Genomic DNA, 23,379 nt, shown 5'->3' with positions numbered 1-23,379 from the left:
TCAATTTCTTTCTCTTCAACCTTTTGCCTGAAAAAATGTTGATCTATCTCGATATGTTTAGTGCGACTATGATGAATGGGATTAAAATAAATATTTATCGCACTTTGATTGTCACACAATAATAATGATCTTGAGATAGATTCTACCAATTCTGTTAGCAAGTGTCTAACCCACGTAGCTTCTGCTGTGACCGCTGCCATGGAACGATATTCAACCGCAATACTAGATCTGACAACAACCTTCTGTTTTATACTACTCCAGGACACAATGTTGCTGCCAAGAAATATACAATAGCCTGAAACTGACCTTCTCTCATCTGGATCTCCTGCCCAGTCCGCATCTGTATAGATAAAAATTTTATGAGCCCCATTATCTATAAGATTCCTCTTGTAAACAAGTCCATCTCTTATCGTACCCTTTAAGTATCTCAATATCCGTTTAACTGCATCCATGTGCCCAGTTCGAGGTTCATGCATAAATTGAGAGACTTGATTTACAGAAAAGACAATGTCGGGTCTAGTGAAGGTAAGATACTGGAGCATTCCGACTATACTTCGGTATCTGGTGGGATCATCATATAAGTTTCCATCCTGGGAACTCAATTTCTGTTGCAAAACGCTTGGAGTAGCTAAAAGCTTGCAATCTTTCATTCCTGCTCTACTTAACAAGTCAAGAGTATATTTATGTTGTGTTAGGGTCAACACATTGTCTTTCCTGTCAACTTCTATTCCAAGAAAGTACCTCAGTTCTCCAAGGTCTTTCATTTTAAAATTCTGACTTAAGAATTCCTTGACTTCCTGGATATGACTGCAAGAGTTGCCCGTGATAATTATGTCATTTACATAAATCATTAAGAATGCGATTGTATGCTCTTCCCTGAGGATAAAGAGTGAGTGATCAAGAGTGCATCTGCGAAAACCAAGATTTTGAACTTTAAGAGAAAAACTATCAAACCAGGACCGTGATGCTTGTTTTAAACTATAAAGAGCTCTCTTCAATTTGCAGACATATGCTTTAGGATCTCTTTTCGCATATCCAGGTGGTTGTTCCATATAAACTTCTTCTTTAAGGGCCCCATGAAGGAAAACATTCTTCACATCCATCTGGCTCAATGTCCATTTGTGATAGATGGCTAGAGATAATATGATACGAATTGTGCCCATCTTGACCATAGGACTAAAAGTCTCATCATAATCCTGGTCATATTCTTGAGTGAAACCACATGCAACAAGTCTTGCTTTGTGTCATTCAATGCTCTCATCAGGTTTATACTTTATCTTATAAACCCACTTAGATCCTACGATATTTCTATCATTGGGTCTGGGAACAATTTCCCATGTTTGATATTCATGTAACACTTCTATTTCTTCATTCATTGCCTCTATCAACTTGTGTGACTTGACTGCCTAATAGAAGGTAGTAGGTTCATCTTGCTTTTCAACCTGTGACAGAAATAACTGAAAATCCAGAGTGAAATTATCATAACTAACCCATCTCTGAATTGGGTGTCGAATTTTTTCAGATCTCCTGACAAAGGAATGATTTTCAGGTTCATTAACAATCACATCAGTAATGGTGGAAATATTTTTTGCTGCTCTTCTCGTATAGACTGGTTCTGAAAACTTCTCAATCTCCTTGGGCGTCAAATTGTCAATCTCAATTTGAGTTGTGCAAGAGGTTTCATCTGATACAAGAATAGGCATGGGAGTAACACTGCAATCAAATGAACACTCTCCATTGATGTTAGTAAACAACTCGACATTCAATCATAGAGAATAAACTTCAACACTATGATGCGTATTTTGTAAAGAATGCCCATCTTCAAAGTTCTGCTCATCAAAAACCATATTTCTGGAGATCTTAACACGCTTAGACAGAGGCTCGTAGCAACGATATCCCTTCTAATCATCCGCATATCCCACAACTCTGCACTTAGAAGCTTTATCCTGAAACTTATTTCTTAATGATTTGTCAATATGCACATAACAAATACAACCAAAAACTCGTAAATTATCATAATCTGGGTGTTGTCCAAAAAGAGTATAATAAGGTGATTTATTGGCTAAAATTACCATCGACAAACGATTTATAATATAAACCGCAGAGTGAAAAGCTTCTGTTCATAACTCAATAGGAATATGACTGTCATGCAACATGCTCATTGCACTCTCAACAGTGCGACAATGTTTTCGTTCAGCCACACCATTCTGTTGCGGTGTGTGCGAGCAGGAAACTCTGCGACTTATACCATTGTTTCGAAGAAAAACAATAAAGTCATTTGAAGTGTACTCACCTCCCCAATCACACTGAAAATTCATAATATTTGACGAAATTTGAGTTTTGACAAAGGCAAGAAACGTTCTGAACAATTGAGGAACTTCAGATTTATGTTTCATGAAGTATATCCAGGTATAACGAGAATAACTATCAATGAAAACAACGTAGTATCAACTACTCGAAGGAGAACAAGTAGGTGCAGGACCCTATACATCAGAGTAGATCATTTCAAAAGGCCTTGAAGCTCTTTTATTAATTGAATTAAAGGGAAGAACATGACTCTTGCATAATTGACAACTTGTACATTGCTCGTTACCAAAAGTAGGACTCAAACTAGATGAGGAGATAAGATTATCTCTTACAAGCTTTTCAACAAAAGAGGAACTACAATGACCAAGTCAACTATGCCAAATATTTGACTTATTACATTTAGACAGACTAAGAAGACATTCAGAAGAGGATTCATTGGACTCCAACGAAGGCTTCAAGACGACAGGAGCAAAAACACGAACAAAAGGATCTTCCTTAAAGATATATATATATTTTCTCGTCGCTCCCCTTTAACGAATGTCTCTCTCGTTTGAAGGTCCTTGACATACACAGAAGAGAGAGTAAATTCGACAGAAGAATGCGTATCATCAACAAGTTTGGAGACAGAAATAATGTTCCTTTTGATATTAGGAGCAAGTAGAACATTGGACAGTTTTATGGATGAATTTAAGAAGGGTATTATGGCATTCTCAGTGTGAAATTGAATGATGAGTTCCATCTCCAGTGACAATATTGTCGTTATCAAAATAAAGAGATAAGTTCGAGAGTTTACCTGCATCTCCCCTTACATGGGTGACTGCCCCAGAGTCTATATACCATACTCTTTGGTCATCTTGTGCTATTGTCATCTTTGAAAAAGCTGCCAATAAAAGTTGTTACACATCTCCACTAGATTTACTCCCATCGGTCTGCCTTTTTGACTGAATAATAGAATTCTTGCCTTTGTTCTGAGGGTTGAACCAACAATCAACTTTAATGTGTCCCCTTTTATTATAGAGAAAGCCTCTGAGAATATTTCTTGGATTTCCTGCATGAGTATTAGGAGGCATGTTTGGGGTAGGAAGCAACCCACGTCCCCCTTGTCCACCATATGGTCCTCGAGCTCTACCTCCGCGATGATTATTTCTTCTACCATGATCTTGTCCATAAATCAGCCCAGTAGCCAAAACATTTTGTGAGTCAAGTTGCCCACCATCACCATCATAAAGGTTCTTCAAACTGATCTCATAATGTAAAAGTTTAGCTCGTAAGTCTTCAAAACTGGGTAAAACAGGCAAACATGTGAGAGATGTGACAAGAACATGATAGTCTGCTCCCAGTCTGCTTAAAACTTGCTGCACCTTATCTCTCTGAGATCACACATCCAACAAGAGCCAATTGATCTGTGATGCTTTTACCTTCTGAACAATCATCTGGAAGTGCAATCAGTATTTCCTGTGATAAATTAGAAGTAATGTACGCGACTAGTGCTTGGTCTCTTTTCATCCAAGCTATGAAGTCAGGATTTTGAATAATTTGAGATGAGACAACCCCTTTTATCATCCTGTATTTCCTGCATGATAAATTGAAGCGGGGCTGGAGTTGATCCATCTAGATGCCCAGAAAGATCTTGGCTTCGTACGAAGGGAATTATTTGTCTTTTCCAGGTCAAGAAATTTGAATGATTGAGTTTTTCAGAAACAAGTTGACTCAGAAAACTAGGGGAAAGACCAGAATGAGTAGAGGACAAATCCATATTTTTCAAATATGGATTAAAAACTTTTCTATGCGTTTGGATTATGGATCCCGTGCTATGTATCCTTTTTTTTTTTTGAAATATTAGTTCTGGTTATGTACCAGAACCACAACACAGGTCCCTATGATGCCCAATATTTCAGAACAATGGATTACGTGATTCCAAAGAAAAAAAAATATCTTTTGTGAGAAAAATAAAACAATCGACCCAACAACAATGAGATGGAGAAAACATAACTTCTGTTATAGAAAACCAAGATGTAATACAACAGTCTGATACCACTGTTAAAGAAGAAAGTAATTATGGGAGAATAATGAAAAGATTTTAGAAGAAAAGAATTTTTAACCGAAACGATTTTAGAAGGAAAGGATGATTAAGGCAATAGAAGAGAAAACAATTTTGACGTGATCTGGGTTTGTGAGAACAGATCAGTCTTAACGTGATCTGGTTTTGAGAATAAGAAAAACGATTAGAATAAGGAAAAACTCTCAGAGGAGAGAACAAATCATTTCAACGTGATCTGTTTTAAAAAAGAAATAAGGAATCATAGATCTTTAGATATAGATCTGAAAAAAAAACAATACCAGATCTGATATGATCAGATCTGTCTTAGACTAAATGAAGAAACTGATAGAATATAGAGAAAACCGATAAAACCCAGATCTGAAATTCAGATCTGAGGTAAAACCGAAGAGAAAAGAATAAAAAAGAACGAGATGGACAAAATAAGAGAGGGAAGAAAGATGAAGCCAACCTTAGTGAGCGTGAATCGGTTCAACTCGCTCTGATACCATGTTGGAATTTGTATTTCCAGCCTACGTCAACTTTCAACAGAGAAAGACATAGAGAAGGACAAGGGATTGCTATACACAGAAAAGGTTATTATAGTGACCTAGAAAGGTTGTGTTTATATTACAGTGATTTACAAAATACTGTGGACGATAATGTCTCTGATTATAAAAACAAAATACAAATATGTGCACATGTGCAAATTAGAAATACTAAACATAAAGTATGGATCTGGACCAAACGTAAATCCATAACCATATTACCTCTTCTTTAACAATACTCTCAAGAGTATGACATAGACATAGATTATGAAGAAACCTTTGCTCCTGTTGCCTGTATGACTACTGCTAGAACCCTTATTGTAGTTGCTTCACTTAAGAATTGGTATATATATATCAAATAGATATTAAGAATGCATTCCTTAATGAAAATCTTATAGAATAAGTGTACGTGGAGGCACCCCCAGGTATGATTAATCCCTCGAAGGAAGACTTTTTGTTTACAAAAGGCTTTATATGATTTGAAACAAGCTCTCAAAGCTTGGTATGATAGATTTAGTAGAGTTATACTTGACATTGGTTTTAGATCCTGTTTGACTGACACTGCTTTGTTTGTTAAGGATTCTAATGCAGGTACTGTCATTTTACTCCTCTATGTTGATAATATGATCATCACTAGAGGCAAAAAACAAGTATTTCAAAATATTAGAAGGATTCTTAAAACCAATTTTGAAATAACTGATTTAGGTTTTCTAAGATACTTTCTAGGTATAGAGGTCTCTTATTCTCTTAGAGGGTATCTATTATTTTGGTCTAAGTTTGCTTCTGATATTGTTCTAAGGTTTGGTATCACAGATGACAAGAGGGTTGATACTCCAGAAGTGACATATTAAAATAAAAATTGATGATGGAGAGCCTCTTGATAATCCAACACCTTATCATCAACTTATTAAAGTCCGTTCTTATTTGTCAATTATTAGACCTGATACAACACACATTTTACATACAACTAGTCAGTTTCAGCACGACGCCCACATTTGTTCACATGGGAGATGTTTTGTGTATCATTAGATATCTTAAAAACTCTATTTCTAGAGGCTTGTTTATGTCTCCTTTTTCTGCACTAGACTTACTTATACTGATGCAAATTGAGGAGATAATCTTAACAATAGGCATTCAAAGACATTCAACCACGAGTTTATGTGTTTGCCTAGGTGAATCTCTAATCTCGTGGCGGTGCAAAAAGCAACAAACAATCTCTCTTTTTTCGACAGAGGCTGAGTATCGGGCCATGGTCACTACCACAATGGAGGTGACATGGCTAAGAAGATTACTAGCTGATATGGGAATCCAAATTCAAGGAGATTCAAAGATGTGATCCGACAATAAGAGTGCTATCTATATGGCTAGCAACCAGCCAATTCACGAAAGAACCAATCTCATCGAGATGGATTGCCATTATGTACGAAAGGAGTATCTTCAAGGTGTCATTGATTTGCCATATGTCATATCAGAGTACCAATTGGCAGATTTCTTTAACAAACCACTACTCTTAGTTTTCACTTTCTTCTTAGCAAACTTTCGGTTATTTTACAGTAAGTTTGAGGGAGAGTGTTAAAATGTATATACATATAATATGTATATATACAATATATATACATGTATCTATCTATATACATACTTAAGTATATATACATATTTGTATACATACATATATATATGTATGTGTATACATATATTATATATATAAATATTGTAACTAGTTGTAGCTTTTTTTCTTATTTTTCTTTTTTAGTTAGGTTCGTTTTGGACTAGTCAACAAAGAGTTGACTAGTCAAATAAAGCCGTTAGAAGTTGGAACAGTCCCAATTGAAAAAGGTGCAAAGGATCTGACCCGATCCATGTAATATCCATGTAATGACCATGTAACTCCTTTTACATTTATCGGGTCTGGATACACCAGACCCGGACCCATACTGTAATGTAAACTTAAATACACAAGTTAGGTCACAATTTCTTTTTACTGAAATCGTGACAGCCGTAATCGATCTCTCTCTCCCTCTCCCTCTCTCTTCTCTTTCTCAATGCAGGTGCAGAGGAAAACTTTCATGGTATCAAAGCATAGATCCATCTAGGGGTTGAAGAAGATTCCAAAGGTGCGATAGGTCAAAGGTTTGAGGTTTTTTTCATCTCCCATCTTCTTTTCTTCTTCAGTTTTCTTTTTCTCTACCTCCATTCCCAATCTCCATCTCTCGTTTTCCCCCTTTTCTGTTTTTCTTCAGTCTTTTCTTTTCCTTTTAGTGGATTCACGCCTCAAATGAATTCCTAAGCTGTTCACGAAGAGCTCACGCTAATCCTGGTTCACGGTAACCCTGTACATCAAGAAAGGGAAAAGCTCGTTTCACGTGAATGTCCTGTTTCACGTGAAACACTAAGATTAAATTATAAACCATTCAATTTTTTTTCTTCTTCTCTTTTCTGCGCATCCCTTCTTCTACTGGGCTGGATATCCAAGTCTGATCGTGCATTTCGGGCAGACCTGCGACATCAAATCTGGGATTCTAAACCCTTTTGATGTCCAGCCTGCTGTGTGACAATCTCTTTTGATTCGACTCTCAGAACCCCTTTCTCGTATCATATTTCTTTTGACTGTTACGAGTGGGATCCACATTGAAAATACAGTCTGTTTTTTTTTTTCTTCTCTTCCTTTCCTCATTGCTTCCACATTGAAAATACAGTCTGATTTTCTTTTTCATTGCTTAAATATTTGACCTTTCAAAAGTAGAAAAGAAAACTCAGTCTTGGAATACAGCCTGAATTTCTTCTGACAGCCTCTGGTCGCCAATTTTTGAGTTTTTCAGCCAAAAAAAAGAAGAAGGGACGATCAACAAACATCTCTGGCTGCAGACTGAGCACTCTGTGGATACTCTGGTAACACAAAAAGGGGTTTATTTTTCTTGTTAAAACTCTTCTTCATGGATATTCATTCCTCTTCATCCAATCTTTCTTCAAGTTTTCTCACTCAACTCGTTTCTGAAAAGTTAACTACCTCAAACTTTTTGATTTGGAAGAGACAAATCATTCCTTTTATAAGGAGTCAAGGTCTCTTAGGTCACCTTGATGAAACCACTCCCGCTCTACTCGAATTTGTTACGAGAGAGGAAAAAGACGACAAAGGAGTAAGTTCAATTGTGTATGTCAAGAATGTAGAGTACCTCAACTGGGAAAGGAAAGATCAGTCGGTGGTTGCATATATCACTTCCACCTTGTCCCAAGAGGTCTTTGTTGCAATTTCCGACAATTGTACTTCTCTGCAACTTTGGGAAAAATTGGTTCAAACATATTCACAAGTTTCGCAGGCACGAATGGTTTTTCTCAAGAGAGAATTTCAAATGCTGAGAAAAGATTCCATGACCATCATGGAATATCTGAACAAGATGAAGACTATCACAGACCAACTTGCAGTTATAGGGTGCGCGGTGAGTGACAGTGATATGGTACAACAGACTCTGAGTGGATTGGGATCTGACTACAATATGATCGTCACTTCACTATTGTGTCTCCCTGCCCTTCCTACCTTTGATGAGTTGCGAGCAAAATTGATTCAGTATGAGATGACTCTGAAAGGGTTCTCTGAGGAATCTCACATTCACACAAATTCTTAGGAAGTTTTTGCCACAGGAGTGACTTATGGTAGAGGACGAGGAGGACAAGGGCGAAGTGGACACGGAGGGCGTGATATGCTTCCCACTCCAAATACGTTAGCTCATGCGCAGGGATCAAGATCCATTCCTACTTGCTTCCTTTGTAACAAAAAGGGGCATATCAAGGCGAATTGTTGGCATAATCCAGAGAATAAAGGAAAGGGTCCACAGACAGAAAACAAAGGGAAGTACTCAAATAGTGGAGAGATTAAAGATCTGCTGATATATGCCTTGTCAGAGTTGAAATTGAAGCAGAGTGATGAAGGTACTTGGTTTGTCGACTCAGGGGCAACGACTCATGTGACAGGTGATGCATGTAAGATTTCTAATCCCATTCCTTATTTTGGAAAAAGTAAGATTGTCACTGCAGATAGATCCCACCATCTTGTTTCTCATTTTGGAAAAACTGTCATTCCCATGTCATATTCCACTCTTACTCTTTCAGACGTTCTTCATGCCCCTGACATTAAGAGAAATATTGTCTCTGTTTCCAAACTTATTGATGATAATAATGCGTCAGTTGAATTCACTCCCTTCTCTGTGCAGGTCAAGGACCTACGCACGAGGGATACATTCGCTGAAGGAAAGAGACGAGGCAATATGTATGTCTTTGAAGAAGCTCCTTGTCATGCTGTTCGCCCTGTTCACCTGAATTCAAAGCTCTCATTAGAGTCGTGTTCATCCTCTTCTGCTAATGTTTTTAGTATTTCTGAATGTAATAAGTCATTCTTATGACATAGTCGGTTAGCACATTGTGGGAGTCATTTTATTGAGAAACTTGTATCTAATAATCTCATTCCAAAAGAAAGTCTCAATAGGGATGAGAACAGTCACAAATGTTCTAGTTGTCTTTCCTGCAAGAGTCATGTATTGCCTTTTCATTCCATTAATAAGAGAGCTTCAAAACCTTTTGAGATAATCTGTTCTGATGTATGGGGACCCGCCCCAATTGCCTCTGTATCTGGAAGCAAATACTATCTAATATTTGTTGATAACTATTCTCGATACACTTGGATATATTTCATAAAAAATAAGTCGGAAGTCTTCTCTTTGTTTCAAAATTTTCTTTCCCTTATTAAAAATCAATTTTCTGAGTCCATTCAATTTTTCCAATGTGATGTAGGTGGGGAATTCTCATCCCGTGATTTTATTTCTTTTCTTCAAAATAACAGAATAGGAAGAAGGGTGTCCTGTCCTCACATCCCTCAACAAAATGGAATTGCTGAACGAAAACACAGGCATATCGTTGAAAGTGCCATGAGTATGCTTCATGACAACAATCTTCCCATCAACCTATGGAGAGAAGCTTTCCATTCTGCCGTGCATGTGATAAATAGACTGCCTATGGTTGTTCTGGAAAATAAGTCTCCTTATCGCTGTCTTTTTGGAACTCATCCTAGTTATTATGATCTGCGTGTTTTTGGATGTGTCTGCTATGTGCATATCGATCAGTCTTTGAGAAACAAGTTTCAAGACAAGGCCCAAAAGTGCAGATTTGTGAGATATGCAGATGACTACAAAGGATATAGGTGTTATGATCCCACCAACAAACGTTGTCTTTGATGAACAAAATTTTGATCACGGAGCTGACACAACGAATATGCCAACTGAAATTTACTATCCTTGGCTGATTTCAGAACTTTTTGCTGGCTTCAATGAAGCATGTTCCTCAGATTGTGTGCAACAAGAAGGAGAGGTGTTTGAGAACACTGGGACGCCGGGGTCACAAAATGCAGAGGAAGTACTGGGCATATACAAAGGCATTGTCTATTCTAGACAGAGACCGACAACATCAAGCCATTCAGATCATGTCTCAGTCGTCAATCCTGCACCTTCTCATACTCTTGCAGCCAGAAAATCAAACCGCATATGACATCCTATTGACAGGTGGGTTAGCTATAACAACTTCTCCTTGGATCTTCAACTGTTTTTAACTGCCATCAATAAGGACGAAGAGCCCATCATGTATTATCATGCAACCGCTTCTATGAAATGGGTAGAAGCCATGAATGATGAAATACAAGTTTTGCATGAATGTAGAACATGGGAAGTTGTTCCCAGACCACCTGATAAAAATGTTGTCGGATGCAAATGGGTCTACAAAATCAAGTACAAGCCAGATGGAACCATTGAACGATATAAGGTCAGGCTTGTAGTAAAAGGATTCACTTAAGAAGCAGGGCAAGACTATGATGAGACTTTTAGTCTGGTTGTAAGAATGGGAATGATTCAAATCATCATCTCCCTGGCTGTTGAACATGGATGGAAGTTGAGTAAGCTTGATGTAAAAAATGCATTTTTACATGGGAATTTGAAGGAGGAAGTATACATGGAACAACCCCCTGGATATCAAGAACAAAATTGTAAAACCCATGTATGCAAGCTAAAAAGGGCCATCTACTTCCTAAAGCAAGCATCTCGCTAGAGATTCAGAAACATGAATTTTCACGTTCCATGCTGGACCACTCATTATTATTTTTAAAAGCCCTTCTGTGATCACTCTATTATTAATTTATGTCGATGATATTATCATCACAGAAAACTCTGCGGACCATATCCAAGAAATAAAAGACTTATTAGGTCAAAGGTTCAAAATGAAAGATCTTGGAGTTCTACGCTATTTCCTTGGTTTAGAAGTTGATAACCAGGCTCATGGCTTGACACTCACTCAACACAAGTACACCGTAGATGTTCTCAGCAAGGCAGACATGAAAGACTGCAAACCTCTGGGAACTCCGAGTGTACTTCATCAAAAACTTAGTGCTCATGATGGAGATCTGTGTGATGACCCCATCATGTATCGTAGCATAATAGGAATGTTACAATACCTCACATTCACTAGACCTGATATTGTTTATTCAGTCAATCAAGTGTCTCAATTTATGCATGCGCCACGTACTGGACGTATGGAAGCAGTCAAGAGGATCCTTAGATATCTGAAAGGGACTATTGGGGATGGATTGATGTATTTACCACAGTCATATGGCCAAGACGAGCACAAAATTATTGTATATTGTGATGCAGACTGAGCAGGAGATCCTGACGAATGAAGATCTACATCAGGATATTGTGTCTTCATTGGAAGAAATTTAGTCTCTTGGAGCAGTAGAAAACAAAAAGCTATCGCTAGATCAAGCACTGAGGCTGAATATAGATCCATGGCTGCTGCCACTGCCGAAGTCACATGGATCAGGCATCTTCTAACTGAAGTAGGAGAAAAGATCTCCCACACTACCTTGCTCTGTGACAATCAAAGTGCCATCAACATGTCATTCAATCCAGTACATCACAGTCGTGCCAAGCACATTGAGATTGACCAACACTTTGTGAGACAGAAGGTTGAAGAAAAATAGATTGAGCCTGAGTTTGTCAGCACTGAAAGACAGGTTGCAAACATATTTACCAAAGGGTTAACCAAGGACTGCTTTTGGATGCTTAAAAGCAAGTTGTTCATGGTTCAAAACCATAATCAACTTGAGGGGGGGTGAAAAAGGTGCAAAGGATCTGACCCGATCCATGTAATGACCATGTAACTCCTTTTACATTTATCGGGTCTGGATACACCATACTTGGAACCATACTGTAATGTAAACTTAAATACACAAGCTAGGTCACGATTTCTTTTTACTGAAATCGTGACAGCCGTAATCGATCTCCCTCTCCCTCTCTCTCTCTCTCTTCTCTTTCTCAATGCAGGTGCAGAGGAAAACTTTCACCAACAACTGTATTAGTAGTCGTTGGACTGTTCCAACAACTCTATTCGAGACTACCTCTTGTGTATAAATAGGGATGAACCCCCTCATTATTTGTAATGCATTTCTTTGCATTTTGGTGATTAATAAAATATAATTTTTATATTCTTTGTTGTGGAGTACTCGTTTGTGGGTTTTTGTGAGTGTGTCATTAGTAACACTTTTGTGATTGTCCATTTGATTTATTGGTGGACATTTTGGTTCATAATTGGTGGATCATATTTTCTCACAAAGATATTCCTCATTTTCTGTTCTTGCCAAGTTTAAATTTTGTAAGTTAGCAATAAGCTATGTCACATGGGTGCGCGTGCGGGAGCGGGAGCGGGAGCGGGTGCGGGTGCGGGTGCGGGGATTCGGCACTTCCAAAAAACCCGGGTGCGGGGGTGCGGCAGGGGCAAAAATATAAAAAAAAATTATATATATATATATATATAATTTTGAAGTTTTAACAGTTTAACATTTAACAGTAAACATTGTCATAAACTCATAATATGATTCATCATGCATGCAGTATATCAACCTAAATATCAAATTATCAATCAAATAAGTAAAGCAATTACATAAATCGACCTAAATATCAATCAAATAAGTATTGCATAAAAGAACTAAATTACATACCAAAGTATATCCTGATGAAGTAATGGATGCTAATAATTTTCTTCTTCATCATCAAATGCATCATTAGAAGGAATACTGGGCTCAGCTAAATCCATGTTTGTTACGTTGAATTCATGTTCTCCCTCGAAGTCACACTCTTCTGGGTTTACATCCCAAAATTTGGATGTTCCTTGTCTGCATTATAAACCCAATTTGAAAATGATAAATACAATACAAGTATATTTAAATGAAAACTAAGAAATAATCAAATAACTAAGAGAGCAAATTAGTACCTGTATTCATCATTGCTTCGCGAAAGTAATCGAAGATTTGAATGAACATATACTAAATTCTCTGCACGCTTGCTGGTGAGTTTATTTCTCTTCATGTTGTGGATTTGAGAATATGTGCTCCAATTTCTTTCACAACAAGATGAACTAGCAGACTGCGATAGCAATCTTAATGCAAGACGTTACAGAAGAGGTGTTTCCGATCCAAATGTTGACCACCATGTGATAGGATCTATATTATCTTCTTCTCTCGCGAATAATGCCGGTGCATATAATCTCGAAGATGAAAATTTTCCAAACTCTTGTGTGACTTGATGTAGAAGATGTGCTTCTGGAAAAAGTCTTGTCATACACATATTTCTATGTCTTGATAGCTCTGGGTCTAAATTTGGAGGGACACGACCAATACCACCAGCCCGCCACTTATTTGCATAATATTTTGGATTAAGAGAATGTGCCATGCAATGCAAATGTGTGTTGCTCTTATCCCATCTTCTGACTAAAATTGAATGAATATGATTAAAAAAATCTGAATCATCCAATGCAGGATTTTTTTATTCATGCATGAAAACTATAGCTTGTATTTTTTCAATCATATTATCCCACATTTCATAAACTCTGTGAAGCATGGGAGCATCCTTATCAACTTCTCTTAACATTTCTCAAATAGGTTGCGTAAATTGAAGGAAGTATACCACTCTGTTCCAAAACTCATCATCAAGAATGAATTTCTTAATTTCTTGAGCCTTCATATCATCATCAACACGATAGAATGTCCAATTTTCATCAGTCACCATGTTAATCAAAGCATTCTTCACTCTTTTAATCCTCTTCATCATCACAATGATGGACGCAAAACGTGTTTCAGCGACCTTCAACAATTTCAAATCAGAATGCCTATTAAATATAGCATTAGCACGATGGTGGTTAACAACAAAATTCCTAATGCTTTTGACATTTCTTTTTAAATCTTCAATCCATGAACATAAAGCATATGCTTTTGAATTTTCTTCTTCTTTGGGGTTGCATATGCTCTTTAGGGCTAGATTTAAGCTGTGTGCTACACAGAGAGTCCAAAAAATATGAGGGTACTCACTCTCCAAACTCAACGCTGCACTTTTACAAACCGGAGCGTTGTCTGTAATGATTTGTACCACTTTCTGATCACCCACTTCTTTTATCACTTCTATAAACAATCCCTTCAAATACTCTGCATTTTTATATTCCCCAGATGCATCAACTGCTTTCAAGAATATTGGGCCACTAAGCGAACAAGCAATGAAATTGATTAATGGACGCCTTTGAATATCTGTCCATCCATCAGACACAATGGAAACTCCATTTTGCTCCCATGAATATTTTTTAATTTCTAGCAACCTCTCCACGTTTGCCCTCTCTTCTGCAAGAAGTGTGGTTCGTATTTTTTCTGAACTTGGAGGCACATAACCACTCAAATTACAATTTGCCAAGGATGTTACTAAATCCTTCCAATAAGGATTTCTAGCCGCATTAAATGGGAGTGAACCAGAATAAAAATACCTCCCAACTTTTCTATCCAATTCTTCTCTTCCATATGTATTGAATGCTGCTTGTATCGTTCCTCTACCTCCTAGATTGACTTTTCTTTTTTTTTCAGCATCTTCTTGATGGCTTGCAAATGGCACACTGACTGCAGAAGAATCGGCCATTGCCTTTCTCTTCTCATATTCTTCTTGTATTTTCTTGTATTGCCTTCGCATTGCCTCATCAACTTTTCTGCAAGCTGAAATGCCATGTCTTGGTATCTTCAACAAATGAGCCTTCACTCTTGTGTAAGACCCAACAAAATCTTTTTCGCAGAGCTTGCATCGAAATCTTTTGTTTCCACCACCTCCTTTTCCAGTTTTTGCAAGTTTATCTACATGTATCCATAGTGGCCCCACATCATCAATCCCACTGCAACTATCAGCAAAACTAGCAGCAGAACTCACATGTTGGGATGAGGATGACGCAAGTCCTTTCCCTTTATCCGTCATTTTTATCCTGAACACAAAAAAAAAAAATACATTACAATTTTCAATTCAATTCGAAAACACAGGGAGAAGGGGGCGCTCAGCCCCTCTCCTGCCAACCCAACAAGAGAGCGAGAGCGAGGGGGGCTCGGCACCTCAGCTGTCGACCCAAAAAAAAAAAAAACAGATGGGTGAGGGGCCCCCTGTCGACCCAAAGAAAAAAAACAGATGGGGCTCGGCCCCTCCCTTGTCGACCCAAAAAAAAAAAACAGATGGGGGAGGGGCTCGACCTCTCCCCTGTCGACCCAAAAAAGAAAAACATATATTTGAGGGGCTCGGCCCCTCCCCTGTTGACCCAAAAAAAAGAGGTAGATGGGGGAGGGGCTCGGCCCCTCCTGTGCCGAAAAACGAGGGAGCAGGGGAGGCTCAGCCCCTCCCCTGCCGACCCAACAAGAGACCGAGAGAGGGGGGGGGGTGCTCGGCCCCTCCCCAGCCGACCCAAGAAGACAGTGAGAGACATACCTGCGAGCCGAGAGGAGGAGTCTGGGAGGCGGAGCTGGGGGCGGCGGAGCTGGGGCGGCGATGGGAGAGCTCGAGCTCAGGGGGAGAGAGAGGAGAGATTAGGGCAAAAAAATTTTTTTGCCCTAATCCTCCTTTTCATCGGGGGAAAATTTTTTTTTTCGCCCAAAAATTTGGACAAAAATGACCCTGGGTGCGTTGACCGCACCCAGAGTCGTGTTGACCGCACCCGGTGCCGCACCCGCACGCGATCCCGCGTCGCGTCGCGTCGACGCGGGTGCGGCATCTGTTTTGCCGAGTCCCTGTGACATAGGCAATAAGTAGTCTAGCTATAACTATAGGCTTTGATTACTAAGCTCCAGCTTGGTTTCGTTGTAATGTGGTGTAGAGCTTCAATTACTTCCCTAGGTGTTTAACCACCGGATGAAATAATGTTTTTTAACGTAATATCCATTTTTATGCCTATTCATGAAGGGGGGATGGTTGTTGGATGGCCTGGAATATGGTCACCAGATTCTTCTATTTGGGTCACTTATTGGATTTTGATTTACATTCATCAAATGCGCAACTAGATAGGAGCTTGCTTCTGATCAGCTGGTTGCTTTTTTCAATAAGTCATGCACTCACAACCAACAAAAGAATACTTTATTTTGTATCTAGTTCACAAAGATGATAATTTCTACTAGAGATTTTTATCAAAGAAAAATGATATGTAAATAAAATTCACATAACCTCTTAGTGCATGTATAGAAGAGAAAGGGGTGTTTATCTAATAAAATATGCATAGATTTCAAATAAAAAATACCATATTTGAAACTAATACAACAACAACAACAACAACTACGCCTTCATCCCAAAACAATTGGGGTCAGCGATATGAACCAACAAAGAAAATCATTCTGGGTCTTCCACATGAATCCTTCTCCTTCAATCATTTCTATCCAATGCCATGTCCTCGGTGAGGTTCAAAGCATTCATATCCTTTCCTATCATCTCTATCCATGTCTTCCTAGGCCTACCCCGTCCTCTTTTAACTAATATATTTTCCCATTTCTCCATCCTTCTAACTGGAGCATCATTAGGCCTTCGCCGAATATGTCCAAATCACCGTAAACGATTCTCTCTCATCTTATTTTCAATGGGTGCAACACCTACCTTCTTACGTATCTCCTTGTTCCGAATCTTATCTTTTATTGTATTTTCACACATCCATCTAAGCATACACATCTCAGCTACACTCATTTTTTGAATATGATGTCTCTTGGCAGCCCAACATTTCGTACCATATAGTAAAGCGGGCCTAATAGTCGTCCTATAAAACTTTTCCTTCAACCGCAATGACATTTTACGATCGCACAACACTCCAATTGTACTTTTCTATTTCATCCACCCAACCTTTATCCTATGATTTACATCTCCATCAATTTCTCCATACTTTTGAATGATAGATCCCAAATATTTGAAACAATCATCCACTGGTATTTCTTGCTCACCAAGCTTCACTACACTCCCATCACTACTTCGTTGCTTACTAAACCGACATTCCATATATTCTGTCTTACTCTTACTCAACTTAAAACCTCTTGCTTCCAATGTCTGTCTCCATAATTCTAACTTAGCATTAACCCCAGCTCTAGACTCATCAATCAAAACAATATTATCAGCAAACAACATACACCACGACACATTTTTTTGAATTGATCTCGTAAGCTCATCCATCACTATAGCAAATAGGAAAGGGCATAAAGCAGATCCTTGATGTAAGCCAACCGTTATAGGAAAATTGGTTGTCACCCCTTCACAAGTGCGGACATTGGTTACTACTCCTTCATACATATCTTTAATTATACTAATGTATTTGAAACTAATGCATATTAATATTTTTTTCTATATTCAACAACAAATATAAATGCATGGATAATTGGATATGTATGCATAATGGTTTAATAGATAGTTTCCATCAAGTTTATATATACATACATATATATATATATATTATGTATGCTTGATCTATTCATGGTTGGACTTGGGACACAGCTTCAAACCAGGTCTAATTGGACATAGTTTATGACCTGATCCAAAAAACAAACAAACTATTTTTTGGAAGATATGCATGAACTGTTTTTGAGATTCATTTATAAAAACCTAAACCAAGTCTTCTCCCTGATTTAGCTGATTTTGCATGTTCCTGTAGGTCCACATAAAAATAGTTGGATTTCTATTTCATCCATCATTCAGTACCCCAGGAGGGATTTCTTAAATTTTATTCTAAACCTACCACAAATCGTAAGATTTAATTTATCTATATTTCCCAAGGCATAAAAAATGACTTAATATTTAGAGCAATTTTTTATACCCACAGTTATAGAGTATCATGTATTCCTAAATATGTATTGAAGGTAATGACTTTTTATTTTTTATTGAGCATCAATTTGATGGCAATGACTTCTAAAATTCCATAAATTTAGAGGTGAAAGGTATGTACTTCAGAAATTTCAGAGTGGATAAAAATTTTCTTGTTTCATTCTTCATGGTGTTTTCATTCCATTGGACTCCAGTAATAGAATTAGATTTCATTACAATGTTCTGTGATTTTTTTCTTACAGGGTTCTAGTGTCGCTTTAGTTGTTAAGTGGGCGGATACCGAAAGGGAAAGACAGGCTCGCAAGGCTCAAAAAGCTCAGTCTCAACCTCCTAATATGCCAGTATCTGGTTCAACACATCAGGCTTCGATATTTGGGGCCATGCCAATGGGCTACATGCCCCCTTATAATGGATATGCATATCAGGTTTGATTCTTGTATTGGTCCACTAGGTGTATTTGCTTAGTACTGCTAATTGTGCATTGCATGACTGGTAACCTTAAGGCATGTTTTCTATACATGCATGTGTATTTGACAGCATGTGCAATTTCTGGTGTCCCACATGTTAATCTCACACATCTATTACTTTTTAATGGATGCATTTATTTTCCCCTTGGGTATTGGTTTGCCGTTTTACTTGTACAACATATCAGAAAGAAAAAGGAACAGGATGATATAGTAGTTCATTAGGCATTGTTATGTAGCAGTTGAACGTTCTTGTAGCTCTTGTCAATTGTTCTTCCAACATTTTGTGATACATAAGGTGTGTATACCTTATACTATCATCAAATGTTAGTTATATGTGAAATGGAATCTTGGTTAGGACTTATATAATGAAATTGAACGCATGGAATGTTGCCTGTCATTTGATAAAGAAATAAAAAACTACTACTTGACATCTTTGATTATCAAATTAATCTCCTACTGAGATGGGGTTCTTCAAAGCATTGTATCTAACTATTTATATTATCTATACTTAAGGGTATATCTGTAACGCCCCGAAATTTAACCCAATTTTTTTTTTCTTTTAAACCAACAAATGATTCTAGGGTTAAGCATTTCAGAACGATACAGGAAGGTAAAAACAAACCACGCCATTAATAATTTTTTTCAATAATAATAGAATTCAAAGGGAGTTTATCACATCATCAGTCTCAAACTAAAAATTTCAATCAAAAAGCAATTAGGACCGCCAGGGAACAAATAAATCCAGCCATGGTCAGCGCCTCATCCTGCTTCGCCCCTGAACTACTCTGAGCCTGAAAATGATAAAAATTATAGGAATTAGACTACCACGTATAAGTAGGAAAACTGTAATTATTCTTGCAAGTAAATCATGTGTCAGGTGTGATGTGGGTGTTGTGTTGGAATTTCAGTCTAAACATAACACATAGGGAATTCGATGCAATAGAAATAATAGACATATATCTGAATAGAAAGGTAGATTATGTAACAGTTTATACTTAAGCACAAAAAGCATTTTTCTCAACTACAACAATTAAACAAGGTATTACGCAATCAAAACAGAACTTACGCTAACATGAATAACATCTATATAACATCCATAATATGAATTCAATTAACTAATATGTGCACAGTTTAGGATGTTGTTTTATCATAAGCACCGCATATACAACATGATGAAAAAGTAAACCATTGTCTCTTTAATGACTCCAACACAGTGATACCTAACTGTTCTAGTTAATGTTTATCTTTTCTTATCCCGCGGGTACACACGGGCCAAGGCAACCATCACAGAAGAGAACGTTCGGGGGTATATTATTCAAGGTTGTTTTATTAACCCGAACATTCTAACTGTGACTGAAATCCCAAGGGAGCGGCCAGTGACCGAGAGAAACTCCCAAAGGCCAAAACCAAGACAGGATGCATCACTAACTTCTGCAGAAGAACATGAAACTACCGCCTAGGACACAATTGGTAGTCCGGGTCCCCCGACTCTGAGGACTGGGACCAACGAGTCGCTTTACGCTCGAAACCAAAACACATGTCCCCAGAGTTTTGTACCACTTACCCTCTCCAAGGTAAGCCCGAAACTGAGTGGGTTAATCTTTTCATTTAGTTAATTTCCCGAAGTATGGGACATTTCCCCAACTTCTTTCTACTATAGTAGTAGTAGGATTCTCAACCTTAGTCATTTTACCCAGGTATATAGAACAGTCTCATAACCCACCCACAGTGCTCCGGTGCCTTTAAACCAGTCAAGCACACAAGTTATTATTTAATTTCCTTCGCAATATACTTGAACCAGACAACACACCTTCATTAGGTACTTAACCCGTATCGGGTAATCCAATCTGTCTTGCCCATTAGGCAGGGCACATGTCTAAAGATGGCAGCGTACACCAAGTTATGTGTGGAATCAACATCTAATATGTAACAGCTTCTATGAATGCTCAGCATAATTTATTATCATGTAGGGTCTCAATATGAAAATTTCCCACAAACATAGTAACTACCAGTATCTTCAATAGTGAACATGAGTTATCATAAGCATGCCATATCTCCCAACATAATACATAGACAAAAATAGGCTAACAGGTATTTACCTAGACAAGTTAGGGTTTACATAATGAAATAGTGTCAATCGGCCAGCATAAACGTGCTGTATTTTACAGGATGAAACCATTAGCATCTGTCCACATAAATTATGTTCTGTTTAACACAGGTTTACATAATGATTTAATCAACATAGGCTGATTATAACCTATGTTAAGTTCAGCATAACTTTACAGAATGATGTAATCAACATCCGACAAACATAAACTATGATGATTCAGCATAGCTTTACAGACTAAACCATCAACATGGAGCAATAACCAGAAGATCAAGTGGGTGGTCAGAATTTACATGGACAACTTATAATCACAAGGCAACAGCTGTACCAATCGGCCAACATAAATCAACACAAGCATGATATATGTTTCAGAATAAGAAAAATATGATCTGTTAAACAAGATTTTCATAAACCTAATTTGTATTAATCATTATCAAGATTTGATTTTTAGCAGTTCAACCATATGAACCAAGTGTTATTTAACATTTCAGTTCAACTAGAATACAGCCTGCACAATAACTATCTACTTAGCCATTTACTGTACCTTAAAGAATAAATAAGTATTTAATAACATGTCTTGTTACATAGGAAAACAAATAAGGAGCATATTCCATACAGCCAAATGCACAAAAACTGTTAATAATTTAGCTACCCTACAACCTATACACCAAGAAATTCGATTTAGCTTTGAGAAGAACCTCACACCAGAACTGCACAATAGTATAATATGCCATAAACCCTGAATTTACCCGGTCTCTATAAAAATAAGTGCCTAATTTAGTGAATTGTCTGCTGCCCGGGTTACACCACAACTTAATATCAGGAAAATGACAAAAAGAATCTTGCACTATCGTGTTTCATGCAACTAATTGAGTGCAATATTGTATGCAGGGATTTGGAGTTTATGAAATACATACCGGATGCTAATATAGTTACCAAGACAAGAAAAAAAAACATTCACACCACACTCCGAAAACCAACAGGTAACTAGCAACCTACCCGAATCTTGATGGACGATGCCGCAACATTTAAACACAGAATCATTCCTTAGTTCAAGATATCACATGAACCACCTTTGGTACAACCCCCCCCACACGCACCACGCTCTGTAAAAAAAATCTGAAACCCCCAAATTGTAAATTTGGGGTTTCGGTTTGGGGTTGACAGAAAACTCCAACACTAGAGATTTTTCCCCCTTGCAAATCGACTGATTTGGGTTTTGGACAACCCACACTCCACCCAAACCCATGATTAACCTGAAAAAAAACAGTCACAGGAAACCTACCATTTTCCGGCGAAGTTGTTGCGGCAGCTACGAGAGAGGAGGTCGGTTGCGTCTCCTAACACGGCTTCAACAGCAGGCCGAGCTCGGGGGAGGGGAATCCGAGGGTTAGAGAGAGAAGAGAGAGAGAATGGGACAACGAGAGAGGGAGAAGGAAAGGTTCGGGGTCCCTCCTTTGTAGGTGGGTGGCCTCCCGAAAAGGAAGGAGCTCCTCCTCCTCCCGGCGGCTGCGGTGTTTACCCCCAACTCCCATCTCCTATGTGTTAGGGTTCGGCTGAACCCTAACACCCGATAACTCAGGGGAGAGGGTTTCCCCTCTCAAAGCTTTTTATCGGGCAACCCATATCGGGTTGCCCCCCCTCATTAACCCCTCTTTAATTTTAACAGGGGGTGGATCGGGTCCAGGTCCGAACCACGACCTGAAATGCTGGACCCAAATTTGATTTGGGTCCGGGTTGCTTAAACAGCAGTGGACCCAAGGGTTGGATCCACTTGGGTCCGAACCGAGGATTTGAAATATTTAATTCCTTAAATATTTATTTATATAATATTACTAAAATACTCTAATATCCGAAATTTTCTTTTGGGTCCAATAACGGATCCTGGCCCAAATCCACAAAATTCTTAAGTTTTAGTGTAAAATTTGTGGTTCTTACATCCTTTCCTCCTAAAAAAAAATTTCGTCCTCGAAATTTACCTGTCAGTGTTACTCGAACAGCTCGGGGTGTTTTTCTCGCATATTAGCCTCCGGTTCCCACGTGCTTTCATCGATGCCATGGTGTTGCCATCTCACCTTAACGAGAGGAATGGTCTTTGATCTCAAGACTCGCTCACATCGTTCCAGTATCTCCACTGGTTTTTCTTCCATTGTTAGGTCTTCCCTTATATCTACGTCCTCATATTGGATGACATGCGACGGATCTTGAAGATATTTTCTTAACATAGATACATGGAATACGTTATGTATCTGAGCATACTGAGGAGGTAGGGCTATACGATAGGCTGTTTCTCCCACCCGTTCCAAAATCTCAAAAGGTCCAACATATCTGGGACTCAATTTTCCTTTCTTACCAAAACGAAACACACTTTTGGTGGGTGATACCTTCACAAAGACTCGATCCCCCACATCAAAAGTGACCTCCCTGCGCCTTTGATCTGCATAACTCTTTTGTCGACTCTGGGCTGTGAGCAGTCTATCTCTTATCATCTTTATCTGTTGGGTGTAATGTTGTAACACGATTGGTGATTCTACCGACCGTTCTCCAATTTCATCCCAATACACAGGTGATCTACATGGTCTCCCGTACAGAGCTTCGAAGGGAGCCATGCCAATACTCGCATGGTAACTATTGTTGTAAGCATATTCGGCTAAAATAACATGCTTGTCCCACTCACCTTTCCAATCCAGCATACATGCTCGCAACATATCTTCTAGTGTCTGGATAGTTCTCTCTG

The 23,379-nt window shown here is 38.3% G+C and overlaps 2 protein-coding genes across 2 annotated transcripts in view; one reads left to right on the top strand and one right to left on the bottom strand.

Annotated features, from left to right (window-relative positions):
* Positions 1-23,379, top strand: part of LOC149820714 (RNA-binding protein BRN1-like) — a 70,802-nt gene that overhangs the window by 15,751 nt on the left and 31,672 nt on the right. Inside the window, exon 6 of the mRNA XM_089983672.1 lies at positions 18,311-18,493. Coding sequence (XP_089839798.1) covers positions 18,311-18,493 — 183 coding nt within the window. The remainder of the gene's footprint in view (positions 1-18,310; positions 18,494-23,379) is intronic.
* LOC149820715 (uncharacterized) lies at positions 7,197-15,753 on the bottom strand. Its single transcript, XM_089983424.1, has 3 exons — positions 15,708-15,753; positions 14,259-15,216; positions 7,197-7,265 (listed from the first exon to the last, which is right to left on the bottom strand). Exons 2-3 carry the CDS (start codon positions 15,207-15,209, stop codon positions 7,197-7,199), a joined length of 1,020 nt encoding a protein of 339 aa, XP_089839550.1. The 5' UTR covers positions 15,210-15,216; positions 15,708-15,753.

Source organism: Nuphar pumila, chromosome 12, assembly GCF_984573655.1.
Source record: "Nuphar pumila chromosome 12, dmNupPumi1.hap1.1, whole genome shotgun sequence".
Lineage (NCBI taxonomy): Eukaryota > Viridiplantae > Streptophyta > Magnoliopsida > Nymphaeales > Nymphaeaceae > Nuphar > Nuphar pumila.
The sequence above is the reverse complement of the archived record's forward strand: the minus strand, read 5'-3'. Positions and strand labels throughout refer to the sequence as shown.

Bases quoted from the DNA above. Each gene is read 5' to 3' on its own strand.
- LOC149820715 (XM_089983424.1), bottom strand. From the start codon at position 15,209: ATGACGGATAAAGGGAAAGGACTTGCGTCATCCTCATCCCAACATGTG. The intron at 7,266-14,258 runs GTAGCACACAGC...CACGTGAAACAG, and splicing joins ATATTTTTTGGACTCTCTGT to GACATTCACGTGAAACGAGC.